The following is a 16,300-nucleotide window of genomic DNA, read 5'->3' on the forward strand; positions in this document are numbered from 1 at the left end:
TTGGCCATGTTTAAACATAACGAACCAAAAGTTTCGCATCGATATGTGACAATGAATGAAATCCCAACCAGCAAAGTTGTTTTATAATTCCATGGTGTTGCAACAGTTTTATTTTATTAGTATTTTATAATTACTTCCAAAATGCTAATTGATCATATTAGATGATCGGTGAACACAATGCAGTTGTAATGAAATAAAATTAAAAACCATTATAAAATAGTCAGGAAATTATCGCAGAAACGTTTTCGCAACTAACTTATAAAACTTATTTTCCTATAAAAGTAAATTGTTATGTAGCAGTTTTATAACACTTTTCTGCAAGATTTTCATGATAGTTATAGAACTATTTCTAGCTTATTTTATAACTGTTTCCTGTAGCTATAATGAAATTATTTTATTGGAATGCTTTCAGACACTATTTTATTTTCATTACCATATTGTCATTTCAATGATAATTTCCCAACTATTCTATAGTATGATATATCAACTACAATTCAAAAGCACTTATATAACTGTTATAAAATCAAATTGCTTTTGCTAATATATATTTGCTGCCACCAAGAATAAAATGCAGTATTTAAGTATAACCAACTGACATCGATTCCTAATCACAGGTTTGAAAAATAACTCATCCTTACTTTTAGACACTATGATATGCATATACATGTGTACATATATGTTATACTTTCAATTTGATAATAATTCCATTGTGTGGATACTGTAGTGGATTTTTCTCTTTATATTCCGAATATATAAATAAAAATAAATATTAACTCAATGGTGGCCATTTTGAACATTTATTGGAGGGTATATAATAGTCTTAGATTCAGTTCGAAGTGCTTCAAATAGACAAAGAAATGACTTGGTGTTCCATAAACAAACTTTCTGAAAGCTTTGAGTCGCCCTGTATATTGTAAATACTAAAAAAAACACCTAAAACTATCCCACCTAACCTAGAGCTTCAATTTTTTTTTGCAAAAAACAGGAATAGGTTATTATAATGGTTGAAACCCGTCGTTTAGCCTTTATAATCGATAAAAGAAACTTTTTAGCCAAAACATCCCGACAGATAATATTTATCCAAACTGTATGTGAGAAATCCTTTATTCATACAATCACTTTTGTAGAAACCTACAGCTTTAAAAGTAGTCCGACTCTGCTGCAATACCATCACTCCCAGAACTAAGTGTTTCTCAACAGTTTCATAGGGGTAGCATAATAGCTAAAATACGTTGAAATGCTTGCTAGTGATACCAATTTATTTTATAGAACGACGCCATTTTAAATGATAGCGATCCGGGATACTGAAATTAGATGAGTTGGAAATATGAAATACCGTACATATTTACAGCTGAAAAATACATGAATATTATAACATTATAATATTTAGAATAAAGTGAGTTAAGTTTGTGACTAGAAAATTGATACTTCGACAGAGTGAATTTTTGTATAATCAATAATTTTACTGAAAACATTTATGAGTGAGTGGCGCGCTTAAATTTTGCTAATAATAAGCTATATATTTGTCAATAAAATTTCATTTGCAATGAAAATATCAATCTTCGAAAAACAAACAATGTCTTTAACAGTTTCATGAGTGCAAAAGTGAAATATCAAAATGGCTTCAACTTTCCTATTCCTTAGTTTTCAGTTGGTGACATATCTATTATATTTTCCTAGTGTCCAATACAAAATTACTTCTTGCGTCTTCAAGAAAACATTTTTAACACTTTTTCATTTCATTGTTATCGTTTTCGGCTGTATTATATTTTATAACGCCTACTTGGAACTACTTAAAAACTCTAATAAAACTGTCTTCTGATTATTTTATAGGTATCGCTTAAATATGTTGCAAAAGTGCAGTAAGGCAAGTCTTTACAAAATTACTTTTTAAGAGTGTTACAACAAATTTTATAGTAGCTGCCAAAATGTTTATAAAACTGTTTTGTAGTGTTTGTAAAAGGCCTTACAAAATATTGATAATAACTATAATGTTTTATAAAACGGTGCCAATTTCCTATTTATAGCAGTTTTATAAACACATTGAAAACATTTCTGGGTAGTTTCATAATTTGTTTCTCCAAAACGTTTCCGCAACTATTATAAAATACGGAAGTGCTAGTTGGGATATGGATCACTTCACTCCGGAATCAAAACGATCGTCATCTGAATGGAGAGCAACTGCTGAAACTCGTCCAAAGCGGCTGCAAGCACAACAATCGGCTGGAAAGGTTATGGCTTCCATATTTTGGGATTTGCGTGGCGTAATATTCATCGATTATCTTGAGAAGGCAAATACCATAGACAGTGAATTTCATATATCGTTATTGGAGCGCTTGAAGGCCGAGATAGCAAAGAAACGACCGCAAATGGCAAAGAAAAAAAATGTTTCACCGTGTCACAAGTCAATCAAAACAATGGCAAAATTTAATGAATTGGGCTTTGAGTCACTTCCGCATCCACCGTATTCGCCAGATTTGGCTCCCAGCGACTACTGGCTGTCCGCAGACTTCAAAATAGTCACCGGTGGGAAATTTCGCTCAAATGAAGAGGTTATTGCTGAAACTGACACCCATTTTGAGGCAAAAGTTGAATCCTTCTACAAAAGTGGTATTGAAATGTTAGAGCGGCGCTAAAATGATTATATGGCTCTTGATGAAAATTACGTTGATGAATGAAGCCAATTTTGAACAGAAAAAATCTCGTTTTCTCTCTTAGGCCCAGGACGTTCCAGCCCATGTGTTAACCTAAAGTCTGGCTCAATAACCAGATTCAATTTGTGAGCATCAAGACAAATTCTTACATTTTTGTCATCTTTTTAAAGTGGCTATGCGGGAAGAATCATACCTGGTACATGCTTTTTCACCCCAAGCTTTCGTTTACTCAATAGCTTCCTGGTGAGCCGAAGGTATGGGATGTAGTTTCACAAAAAAAAAATGGGATCTTTGAGTTTGATACTATAAATATACTTGGTGTTACGACAGAGTACATCGGTGAAAGTATACAAAATTGAAAAGGTTTTTGTTAAAATAACTCGAACAAGATCATCGACAAGACGATCAGAATCACCCTTTGTCGAGTGACCTGAACTATTTTGAAAGCACTTACTAGAAATCGTACAAATAATTAGACATTCTTGATTGGAAACACTAAAATTGGTGTGGAAAATTCGCAGGCTGACCAAAAAAACTTTTTTATGAAATTTGATTTGATTATTCAATATAGTGGCATAATATTATGATTTGTCTTTATCCTCAAAATAGGCATCAGTTTCGATGATCACCTCTCCATCGGAGCAATTTTTTCTCCAGCCAGCATTCTCTTGAGGTCTGAGGACTGAAAAAGTCGATGGGGGTCATATCTGGAAAATATATTGGATGCAGGAGTAATCGGAAGCCAATTGCCACGGTCCTTTGATATCTTTGAAACCGAAGCTATCTCATCCAATTTGCAGTCATCCAAACTTACTTTTTGGACTTTTTATTATTACATTCTCTTTGACGCTTACACTTCGGGCATTATCCTCTGTGCTCATTTCACCTCGTTCAAACTTAGCAAACCATTTCTCAACGGTTGATTTTCCTGGTGGAAAGTCCCAAATAATGTTTATCTAGTCAAATTTCGGCTCTAGCAGTATATATTTTCTACCAAAAAGCAATGCTTCATTAACACACGAAATTCCTTATTTGTCCATTCTCTTCAAATTAACAAAAGTTGCTTCACTCAAAATGTTCTATCCCACAAGCTAATAGTCCGGCAGCTGTGAAATTTGTACACTATTCTTCTGAAGGTTGGGGTTAACTGAAAATAATATGGATTCAATACTTGTGTATCTGTGTATCATCCTACGAACTCTTTAGCCCACCTTATATGTATATAATTCACTCCAGAAACACTGATCATTTTTTCATCAATCCTTACAACTAATTATTCGACCTCTAAATCAACACAATCATTGTAATATTTCAGAAAGTCACATCCAATCAAAACAGGAAAAGGAAGATCGTTCATTACTGAAAGTTCGTGAGTAAATTTACTTCATTATTGATTTTAGTCATTTGTGCTTGTAGCGCTACTTTTCGGAAGTTTGATTTAAAAGCCCCTAAAACTTTGATACCTTCACAAGTAAAATTTAGGACGAAATCCTGAAAATCCTTCAATTTGATCCATGTATTTTGGGATAATGCTGTTACAAAATTGCCCCTATCGCACAACGCTAAAGTTTTGATGAAGTGATAACTCCTTATGGGAGGGCAAACCGCTTCGTTACATAACGCGTAACGGGGTCCCTTTCTCCGCATTCTAACCCACAGCGCTAGCCGTATTTCGGACAGACGTTCATCTCTCCTCTCTTCGCATGACTCAGTGACTATACTGTTGTAATACGAATAATTGTAAACAATACAGTGGGTCACAACGAAAACTTAACAGAGCCGTTTTTGAATATAAAAAGTAAGATTTTTAAAAAAAGCTCGGACAGGTCGATTTCTAATTAAAGGGGGACACCTTTCAGACTAATAAGATTTTTTTTAGTACGCACCCCCTCGGAGGGGTGCGTTCGACGACCCTTATTTAGATAGGGAAAGTAGGTCGAGTGGCACCTTATTTTGAAGGTCTTTCGAATACCTTCACAACTCTGTTGAAAGAAAATTTTTGTAATGATTAGTTTTCGAGATAATTTGAAGTTAAAATTGCCATGTTGATAATACATTAAACAGACCACTCGGTAACTTGTATGCCTAGATTAAATATTTTCGAGCAGTTCTTCTTATGAGTTTTTTGTTAAATAGAATCCCTTTTTTTAAATCAATACCCACTCCTCTTCTTCCAGTTTTCATTAGTACATCGTTCGATTGTTTTGTTCAAACGGGTCGTGTATTGTTTTTTGTTTAAAATTGCCTTACACTACTGCTGAAAGGGTTTCAGTTATTGCTTTATTTTTGGCAACGACCAAAATGCTAATAGAACATCAATTTTATTCAACTAGCAAAACCCTGGTAAACACCTAAGCAGAAATCACGTTCTGGATTTGGTCACAAAATTCAGGGAGACAGGTTCGGTTTTAAATGAGAAAAGAAATGTTCAGAGAAGGGTAGTGAATGACGATAATGCGATTTGAGTGATTGGTCAAGTCATCGCCAATCCCAGGTTAAGTACCAAAGAGTTTATCAGCAATGGCCGGAATGAGCCATATGAGCGCATGGAGAATCCTTAAAAACCACAAATTCCATCCTTACAAAATTAAACTTGTTCATGAACTCAATGAGGATGATTTTGACAGAAGACAGAAGTTTTGTGAGGGCATGAGTGAGAGATTAATGCAAAATCCCGAGCTGCCCATTTCATTCAAATGGTTGCGTAAACCATCACAATTGCCGCTATTGGTCGGATGAAAACCCACGACAATACGCAAAAATACATACCCAACATCCCCAAAAGTTGAATGTCTGGGCCGGAATAACGGGCAATCATATTATAGGTCCATTTTTCATTGATGAAAATTTAACCGGTGATTCTTATTTACAACTTCTTGATGAGGCAATACAACCTCGTATAGTTGAAATATTTGAACAGGATCCAAAATGTCAAGATGAATTTATTCATTTTCAACAAGACGGTGCACCACCCTTTTATGCCCAGCAGGTTCGAAATTTTTTTAATAGTCATTTTAAAAGACAGTGAATTGGCAGAAGAGGTCCAACTGAATGGCCAGCACGATCACCAGATTTAACAACACTGGACTACTTTTTGTGGGGATATTCAAAGTCTCTTTGAAGTTATGCTACACAGCCAGCCAATTTGGATGAATTACGTCGTAGAATTATTGATGAATGCCTAACAACTCCTGAGATGTTGAATAATATAAGAGCAAAATTCGAACAAAATCTTTATTGTTGCATGGAGCAAAATGGCGCACATTTTGAACATTTACTATAAAATTCCTATGTGAGTTACCCTTATTAGGTGTAACTTTTTTTGTGTGTGCTTTAAAAACAATTATTGGGATTTATTAACCCTAAAACAGTTTTTTAAACTTTTCTGTGTCATCAGCATTCAAGGAAATCAGCAGGTTGTATTCGTTGTGTAGGTAAGTTTTTAGTATGATTCACTTTTTTATCAGAAGCATAAAATATCAAAAGGCAACTTTCATAAGGAGGTGCCTAAAATGTAAGGGTGGTAACAACCCCATCCCCCGAAAAAATCTCCTCGTAATAAACAAATAATTCTTACTTTTTACGAATTCAAATGGACACGTATTAGCAGGTTGTCATAAAAAGCAAAAATTAATTTTTTTATGAAAGTTCTGAACGTAAATTGTACCTCAAAAACAATTTGATTTATTTTAAAAAGAGTTGAACTCAATAAAAATACCTTCAAATCATCAAATTATCTCGGAAACTAATCGTTACAAAAATTTTCTTTTGACAGAGATTTGAAGGTATTCGAAAAACCTTTAAAACAAGGTGCCATCGACCTACTTTTCCTATCTAAATAAGGGTCGTCAGATGCACCCCTGCGAGGGGATGCGTACTACAAAAAATCTGATTAGAAATCGACGTGTCCGAGCTTTTTTTGAAAATCTTACTTGTTTTATTCAAAAACGGCTCTGTTGAGTTTTCGTTGTTACACACTGTATATATTCAAAACAGCATTGAATCTTTGAATTCACTCTCAAAACAAATAATATTTACAGATTGATATTCATATATTGTGATTTTTATAAAAATCTAACCAGCAAGCACGTAATATTCTTTCATTCTGATGATAAAAATGATGATAATAATTTTGTGTGTGTACATTATTAGTATCATTATTTAATCCTACAATAGTAACAAACGGCTCATGATAGCTGTACTATATGTATAATCAATAAGAGATTTTATTAATTACCATATTAATATACATGAAATTCAAGTTATAACACAAGCTTGTCTCAAGTTAAACAATGTCAATATTGAATAGTTCAACTTAGATCAGGTTAAGTCATTACTTCACCATCACATTTTTGCCATCAACAGCATAGAGTGGCAAGAGTATATCTAAATATCTGTTCCCAACTCACTCACACACAAAAAACAGTATTAGCCCCAATACAGATCCCTGAGGTACGCCTACAAATGACTACCTGTTTCTTTTTCAGAGTTCGTCTAGCCAAGTTAAGCGTTTTCTTCAAACAAGAATCTTTCCTCACTTCCCAAAGGAATGAATTATACGGACCCACCGATTTCTTGGCGAACTTCGGGGGACTACTTGGGTTATTCACAGGATTTTCTCTGCTGTCTGCTGCGGAAATCTTATATTTCCTCACTATAAGGTTGTGCTGCAATTTCAGATTGTACCGTTCTTGGACAGGAGCAAACATTGAGATATGAAAATTTTAATTGTAGGATGATTTGAAAAAGTTAACTACACTTCAATTTTTGTAACTCCAAACTTGATATCGAAGGAAAGATGAATAGGTTCTAGTGATTTTTGAAAGAAAACTGAATTTCACATTCAATTTCTGTTTAACGGTAAATTGAAAGACCAGTGATTTGTCCTTCAGAAAATCGAATCTAATTCTTTTTTTCCTGTTTGTCAACTTTCGTGAAATAAGTGTGTTAGGAATAGTCAGTAGATCTGAAACTGAATATGACAAAATGAAAAATACGGACAGTCATACAAGTACAAGTATATTAAAGCAAATTGAGAGCTGAATTTTTTCAATTCTTGTTCCAAACACCCCTGATGATATTTTTCGAGCATGGTGAAACAGTTGGTCCAAACAAAGAATATAGCCAAGATTCCGTAGCTCAAATGATAGAGTATGTAATTTTGGAATAAGTCTATCACAATGTGTTTTGAAATCTATGTTCCTATCTATGTCGATACCCAAAAATTTGGTGCTTTCAGACAATGAAAGCAAGTGACTATTCACGTCTATATATTAGGAGTCGACTTACTGAGTGAAATAATACTGAAAAACCTTTCTTATTAGTCAGTGGCCTATGCTTGAAGACTGACAGTAAACAAATATAAAGAAATGAACTTTAAACGTTCAAGCCAGTCTCGAATATACCTACACAGTAGGTTGAATGGACTGACGCCTATCATAAAACAACTACTCCCCTGGCTAATACCACGAAGGGCGTTGAATTATATCCAACAGGCGTCACTGCAGGAATCTTCACAGAAAATTTCCTGCATATGCAATTGGCTATACAACTGAAAGAGTCGATTTTCAATTTTGGAACGGGCACACTTGCAGACCGGTTTCGGGCTCATTAGCCACTCATCAGTGCAAGATAGTTAGTACCTTGTCCACTAGATGGAGTGACATTTTGTTGTAAGCCTAAACTTAGGAAGAGAAATGAAATACTCTGGAAGAATTCGGATTTTCAATTATCGAATATCATTGACTTTAGGTCGATATCTTGCACTGATGAGTGGCTAATGAGCCCGAAACCGGTCTTCAAGTGTGCGCGTTCCAAAATTGAAGGTCGACTCTTTCAGTTGTATTGCCAGTTGGATATGCAGAAAATTTTCTGTGAAGATTCCTGCACTGACGCCTGTCGGATATAATCCAACGTCCTTCGTGGTATTAGCCAGGAGAGTAGTTGTTTTCTGATAGGCGTCAGTCCATTCAACCTACTGTGTAGGTATATTCAAGACTGACTTGAACATTCAAAGTTCATTTCTTTAGATTTAGTGGAAAACCATTGACTTGTTTTCTCGCACTTTCGCTGGACATTTATTTGGTCGGAACCCGTTATAATCGTGCTTACGTTGTCATTGTGTTTCACATACTTTGCATCAGGAAAAGAATTGATATTTGCATCATCATGTCGGTCGATAGCCGGTCGGTTCGACGTGACTGCTTTATTCACCCACTCAAATCGTGTTGGTCGGTGGTTCAAGCCCCAGGCTGAAAGATCGATTTTCACTTGATATCGTTCAACCTGTGTTAGAAATTACACGTTAAAAGGTAAGATATCGTTAGTCCTTAGCTCGCCCAAGTTTAGACTTCTGAGGGTTGTCGTTCGTAAGGGTGTGACAGCTGGTTAACGGAAAAAACGGATTTAAACCGATTTTTTTAAACATATACTCGAAATAACATTGGCCCCACTAATTAACCTTGGAGTACTCCGAGTTACAGGGGGACTCCGCGGGTGAATTTGGAGATGAGGACGCGGCATCTGAATGGAGTACGTCACAAATTTTTTCAACTAATACATATCAATTCGAAAATTTATAAAAATTAGGGTATACTCTGAAAACTATAAAATATTTATTCTAGTTGAAAAAAAATCTTGAAGTGAAATATTGAAAAAGCTAGGTAATTTTCAACTAACTGACAATATTTTACTTGACTCGCGTCTTCATTGAAGAACACAAATAATAATTTCACAAAAAAAAAATGTTTTCGCTTTATGGAGCTTTTTTATCAGTGTACCAAAAAAGGTCACGTTCTGTAAGTTCAAAAAATTTTAATATTTTGTTCATTAAATTTTTTTTATTAATTACCATAAATAAATCAGTGATGTATTGTTTCAATTTCTTTTATATTTGGGTAAATTGGACAAAACATTTTTAGCGTTACTTGGTTATGAATTGTTTACGAAAAAAAACTATGTGGATATTAAAAAATTTGAAAAATCATTTGGAAGGTCTATTAATTCTCTATAAAAATGTTTGCGTTTTTTTTTTCATATCTTTAATAGTTTCGAAGTCAAATTGATTTTTTCGGTCTACAAATGGAGTGGTTCATGCAACTTTTGTAGCATCTAATTTTTAACAGTACAATAAAAAAATTAAAAAAACTCTTCAAAAGTTTGAATGATTGTTTTTGTAGTTTCAAGCGGTTTAGGAAAAACTATATTGAGGTTGGTAATTTATTTGTAACAAATTGTTTAGTTAGTTAACAATAACATGTTAGGAATCACACGTTAACAGGTAAGATCTCGTTAGTCCTTAGCTTGCACAAGTTTCTCAACTTCTGAGAGTTGTCGTTCGTATGAGGACGACAGCTGATTAACAGAAAAACAGATTTTAAAACAGAGATTATTAATAACAATTTTTTTTGTTAATTTGTCGAAGAATGTCAACTATGATTTTCAAAATAGGAAACATTTTTTGACTACTTATTTGAACATTGAAAATGTAAATGAATGTTAATTATGATTTTCAAAATAGGAAACATTTTTTGACTACTTATTCAAACATTGAAAATGTAAATGAACGAGTGTTGACGAATATTTTCTTTTAAAAATCATATTGAGGACAATAAATTTAAAAAAATCATATTCACATAGTCTATATCTTCATGAACAATTTATAAAAAAATGGTGCTAAAAATGTTTTGTTCAACTAAACCGAATGTCTGTTCAATACAAAAACGAAAATTGAATAGTAAATATAAAAAAAATTATAACAGTACGTCTCTTATTCATTTTTGGTACTATAAAAAATGTAAGAAAGAAAATATTGAGTTTTTTTAAACTTCTTTAACGTGATATCATCAAGAACCATGATAAAAAGAGCTCAATGAAGCGAAAATTTTTTTTGGAATATTATTTGAACATATTTCGTGGTCTTCACTAAAAACGCAAGTCAAGTAAAATATTGTTAATCAATAATTACCTAGCTTTTTCAATAATTCACTTTGAGATTTTCTTTCAATGAGAATCAATTTTCAAAAGTATTCAGAATACACCATATTTTTTATAAATTTTCAAATTATTATTCAAATTTGTGATGTACTCGCTTTATATTCCGCTATAATAGAGATAGAATTTCGGAAAGTGGGCTCTTTTTTTAGAAATCTTCCCCTCTTTGAGTTTTTATCCATTTTTTTTATTCTTTATAGCTTTTGAAACATTTGCAAGAATCCAAATACCTTTTTTTCATCCTAATTTTTTTATAACATTTGCATTTATCTCTTGCAAAGCGGTTTCAGCACGTTTCCATTCCAAATCGAAACAGCCATCGTACGTATAACTCCGACTTTTACCTCTATACTTTTCATTTTCAACTTATAAACTAGACTGAATTGGCAATTTCATTCAATTGACGACTCGCTTCCTAGATTCTATTGTCAAATTTCTCAGCTGACCGGGACAAAATCATTAAAATAAAACTGTTCTTAGTAAATAACTTCATTTCTTTGGATAAAATAACAAGACGGCTTCAGTTATAGAATCGTTTACTACAGAGTACTTACAAAAACATCCTAACACACATCTATCCCGCATTATTCAAGCAAAAGGCCCGCACACACAAAAACACTGTCATTATCCGTCTTTCAAATCAGGATCCACTTCCTTTGTACATCAAATCTTCTCCTTGAAACGTGTACCTGATCAACTCCCTCACATCTTCACTCGACAAAGGTCGTTTAGTTTCCTTCAAGCAACTGAGGAACTCTACAAAAGCTCTCTTCCTTCCCAGGGTCCTATCAAGTTTACTAGCATCATTTACACCCTTTTGTGTTCTCGCCTTACCTGGCAGATGTTTCATGTTAAGGCCACCGGGAGAACTGATTTTCCACAGGACTACAACATTCCCGTATTGATTATTACGTTTTGACGTTTATCAGCCAGGCACTCTGGATATTATTTATAGCATCAACGTAACTGTCTCGTGATTCGGTCGTTACTAAATTATGAGTAATATCATTAATGGAGTTTAGGCCCATATGGCCACGTTGTCTATACTTATTCAATGAATGGAATTAGTCTAGTTTGTGAGGGTGCAAGCGGCTGTATTCCGCATGTTCGTTATGGAACTTCATGGGGGAGACTTGCGTGATACAAGCGTTGGGGTTTTTGGTAGGGAAAATATTCGTATGTTGGATTGCTTTTCTGCTAAATGCAGTTTAGAATTCAAAAATGAAATTTTGGATGCCAGATTTGATATTGTGGGTGTAACAGAAACCTAGCTAAACTCCGGTATATCAAACGAAGTGGTGAAATTCAACGGTTATTCAAAATGGTCATTATTATATTTTTGACTATGCCCGTTACATGTACCTATAAAATTTTATATATTCATTTGAAAACCCTCACAAATGATTATACAGTGCCACACACTTAAGCTGAAGATACCCCTGTATAATAATTCGATATTTGTCCGATTTCCAATTAATGGTTTCGAATAAAAAGCCACAGAAGTAATACAGTCAAAATCAATGAAATAAATGTATCAAAATAACTAAAATAGAAAATTATTATTACATTAAATGTAAATTGATCGAATTTAGTGTCCTTTACTAGCCTGTCTCCAATTTTGGGGACTATTTTAATTTCCTGTTGAATTGAATTTGCCTAATTCCCATTCCTACATTTTTTTCAACATTTATTTCCTTAAAATTAGAGTACAGAGTATCGAATCTTAACGTATTGCTCTCTAGAATAAATTTGTCTGTCTGACATGTGCTCGATCAGAGAAATTCAAAGTTAAATGTACATTGTTTGACATGGTGAGTAAGCAAAGTAAACCATATTTCTGATATTGAATATTTTACTTCCGTATGTGATCAACACAGGGGAGAGGCTGTCAACACTTGGTTTTTTTTTTCAGATTGATTTTGTATTCACTATATCATATAATTTCTTAGAATAATTCCTAACATATTTTTTTGTTTCAATATTGTATTTCTATATTTTTGAAATCTGTTTTAAGTCAATTGGTGATGCATTGAAAAATTTAAGAGCGAAAAAAAAGAATGTTTTTTGTGTTAATGTTTCTTTAAAGGATTGGATATTAACATTCATGTTTGTGGTAGACCTGTTTTTCCTAGTATTCTTCTGGATGAATTTGTCTTGATTTATGTACATTCTCTTCAAACAATGGTGAGTGTATAATAGTTTAAAATTTAATCTATTTGCTTTTTGATATAGCTTATCGGTGGGAAAACGTTAATTTTTTTCCAGGATGATGTTCAATAGTGTGTTTTGTGTTGTTTTCATAATGTTCAGTATGTTGTTGAGAGCTCCACCCCGTATTGTGATACAGTAAGACAAAATTGATTCGACTAGGGAGCGGTAGAGCATCATGAGGTTTTTTCTGGAGCGGATGTCTTTTAGAGAATAAAAACTGTGTACAAGTGTTCTAAGGCGTTTGTTTACATGCATGATATGATCAGACCATCGTTAGACCATGGTTGGTCTAGGACTACCCTTGAATATTTAATTGATGATACTTTTTCAATAGTAGAACACCCACATAAATTTTTTTGATAATTTATAGAGTGTAGTTTCAGAGATAAATGATGTGGTTGACTAATGACAAAATTTAGTGCTATCAATATTCAGAGTAAGCTTATTTAAATTCAACCATGCTTATATATATTCTGTAAATTTGCTTCGATGGTGTGTTCAACATCCTCCCAATTCTTTCCTGCGCAGATCAAGGCTGAGTCGTCAGCATAACAAATAAGGTATCCTAGACCAACTATTTTTGATATATTGTTCATGTGTACAAGAAACAGTATTGGGACCAACACTGTTCCTTGAGGCACCCCGATTTTCACTATTGACTCCAAACTTACCTCATTCCCAATTTTCACTGTATGGACTCTATTTGTTAAATAATTGGTCATAAGAATTTGTGTGAGACCACGATTGCCGTAGTGACTCAATTTGTTTGGTAGAATTTCGTGTAATACTGTGTCAAAGACCTTAGCGATGTCTAGAAAAACTGCTATGCATTTCGATGATTTGTCCAGGGCCTCGACTGTTTGCTCTAGAAAATCAACTTCTGCGTTTTCAGTGTTTGAATTTTGGATGAAACCATACTACCTGTCAGTAATAACGTTATGTCTGCGAAAAAACTTCGTCAATCTTTTTTTAACTACTTGTTCAAAGTTTTTTGCTAGATTGTTGACGGATTTGGTCTGTAGTTATTTATTCGACAACGGTTACCTGTCTTTAAAATCACAGTGATGAGTGATTCTTTCCATTGTTTTGGAATGTTTTCACTTGTAAGACATAAATTGATTTTATGGATTGATGAGTATTCATGTTCACTTTTTTGTTTTCACAGAGAGTTTATCTGGGCCCGAGGAACATTTATTTTTTAGTTTTGATTGATGAATAATAATTTCGTTTTCCGTTACCATTACATCATAACGAATTTATGATTTCTGTAGCCTCTCATTAAGGACCATTAATTGAAAATCGGACTTGAATATGAACATTACAAAACAAATTCAAAATTCGAATTTTGCGTTGAAAGTTGGTATGCAGGGTCAAAATCGATTTCCCAGTAATTTTTTCAAATAACTTATTTCGATATTTCCAACGCGAAACAAAATAACGAGAATTTGCTCTTTTTGCAGTAGGCTAGGATTAAGGATGTCACTCGGGTTAAGTATTGCAAAAATGCAGCCCATGAAGGTCTACGCCTGTACCGAAAATCAAATATTTGCTTTCAAAAAAATTACTAAAATACAGGGGTGTCTGTCTACATGTTAAGTGAGTTACACTGTATATCAAACTAATGCAGTTTCAATGATACATACATACAAACATGTTGAATTGATAATCTCCTTGAAGTCAGCGAGTCTGAAAAAACAATTTTCTGATGTGTGGTGTGCACTATTTTTTCAGAAACTCTGTAGAATAAAAATTTGATGAGACACATTTCTTTATTATATTCATTTCTAGAACAAACTTTTGGAAAAATGTATTCTTATTTGTATGAAATATTGAGATTCGAAGAATGCTTGGTATATTTGAATGCCTTTTGATGAAGACAGAACAGGAAGTTAAAATTTCCGTTTCACATTGTTGGTTTCATCTGATAATGTTTGAATAGTCTTGTGATGCACTGTTTGACACCTTTAGTGTAGAATTTGATTAGTTCAGACTTCTATTGTCTACTATATAAAATGATTTGAAATGTCTGAAACAACTAAAAAAGAAGAATTGAAAATGAATAGCTGAAAATAACAATTATATTAAGCAAAATAAACCTGAAATGAAATAATAGTGAAATAAAATACAAGTAAAAATAGAACAATTGAATAAATAATAAAAATAAAGAAATGAAAAATAAAAATAAAAAGTGGGAAGATTCCAAGTCACGTTAGTTAACGACGTTTCGTTGTTAGTATCTACAATCGTCTTCGGGTGATGACTGGACTGATTCCTCCGAAAGATGACTATTTATAGGTCGTTCGAGTACTTTCACTTATCCCCGCTTTCCATTTTCCGCTTCACTGGTTCCGTGGGAGATGACCGTTTGGCGGGAGTTGGCCATTTTTCGCTTGATGATGGGTTTCCATATATTGCGTATTTCTACGCTGGCTTTGCTGAAAACGTTGTTGGACAACATGTAAGCGGCTTTCTTGAATTTTCTCCTAAACTACTGTTGTGTTGATGGGTCCAAACATGGTCTGCTATTCCTGATCTCCCACGGAACCAGTGAAGCGGCAAATGGAAAGCGGGGATAAGTGAAAGTACTCGAACGACCTATAAATAGTCATCTCTCGAAGGAATCAGTCCAGTCATCACCCAAAGACGATTGTAGATACTAACAATCGAAACGTCGTGAACTAACGTGACTTGGAATCTCTCCACTTTTTATTTTTATATTTATTTTTTTTTTTTTATTTCTTCATTTTTATTCATTGAATTGTTCTATTTTCACTTGTATTTTATTTCACTATTATTTTATTCCAGGTTTATTTTGCTTAATATAATTGTTATTTTCAGCTTTTCATTTTTAATTCTTCTTTGTTAGTTGTTTCAGGGATTTCAAATCATTCTATATAGTAGACAATGAAAGAATGTATTCTTTATTGAAACAACAATAAAAATTAATTGGCGCTCCGGGGCGACTTCATTGATTCCAGTGGCGCATTTGCTTTTTCAGCTGCAGGAAAACCCGGAGAAACCTGCAGCACCATATCATCTGAATATCTTGATCTACCAATGTCCTCTCTCTTATAAAACAAAATGTAGGGTGTCTCCAGAGGCTCCAATAAATTCAATGCATCGCCAGAACACTTCGTGACACGACTATCAAACTTAAACCAGTCCGTTTCTTCTTTGACCAAGGTGGAATAATGACCAAAATCAACGCCAGAACCACAGTGAACAATGACTGCATGAATATTATAATAGTGGTCTGCTAGATTGAAATTTTCATCTTTTTCGAACCTTCCAAAGAGTTTCTTGCTTCCGTTAGAGGTTGAGTCTTGTTTGAAGATCATCAGTGTTATTATTAGATTGACTGGTGCCTCAGGTATACTTGTTTCCTTATAACAGTCAGTTGTAAGTCCGAACTAGTGAAATTCATCATGAAACATTGTCAATCA

At 33.7% G+C, this 16,300-nt stretch overlaps 1 protein-coding gene and 1 long non-coding RNA gene across 3 annotated transcripts in view; one reads left to right on the forward strand and one right to left on the reverse strand.

Moving 5' to 3' along the window:
- LOC111513032 (pickpocket protein 28) overlaps nucleotides 1-7,715 on the forward strand; it is a 30,117-nt gene extending 22,402 nt beyond the window's left edge. The window contains exons 9-10 of one of the 2 annotated variants that reach the window (XM_023169191.2): nucleotides 3,970-4,023; nucleotides 7,142-7,715. In XM_023169191.2, coding sequence (XP_023024959.2) covers nucleotides 3,970-4,023; nucleotides 7,142-7,373 — 286 coding nt within the window. In that variant the 3' untranslated portion in view covers nucleotides 7,374-7,715. The remainder of the gene's footprint in view (nucleotides 1-3,969; nucleotides 4,024-7,141) is intronic. The other variant, XM_023169192.2, reaches the window with a different exon arrangement.
- A 3,450-nt stretch (nucleotides 7,716-11,165) lies between these two features.
- On the reverse strand, nucleotides 11,166-11,763 carry LOC111513030 (uncharacterized). The gene is made up of 2 exons (XR_002723157.2): nucleotides 11,481-11,763; nucleotides 11,166-11,431 (listed from the first exon to the last, which is right to left on the reverse strand). It is a non-coding gene; the product is annotated as an uncharacterized lncRNA (long non-coding RNA).
- Nucleotides 11,764-16,300: the final 4,537 nt, after the last annotated feature.

This window comes from Leptinotarsa decemlineata, unplaced genomic scaffold, assembly GCF_025532065.1.
Source record: "Leptinotarsa decemlineata unplaced genomic scaffold, Ldec_3_MD MMD2_tig00000591_RagTag_RagTag, whole genome shotgun sequence".
NCBI classification, from domain to species: Eukaryota; Metazoa; Arthropoda; class Insecta; order Coleoptera; family Chrysomelidae; genus Leptinotarsa; species Leptinotarsa decemlineata.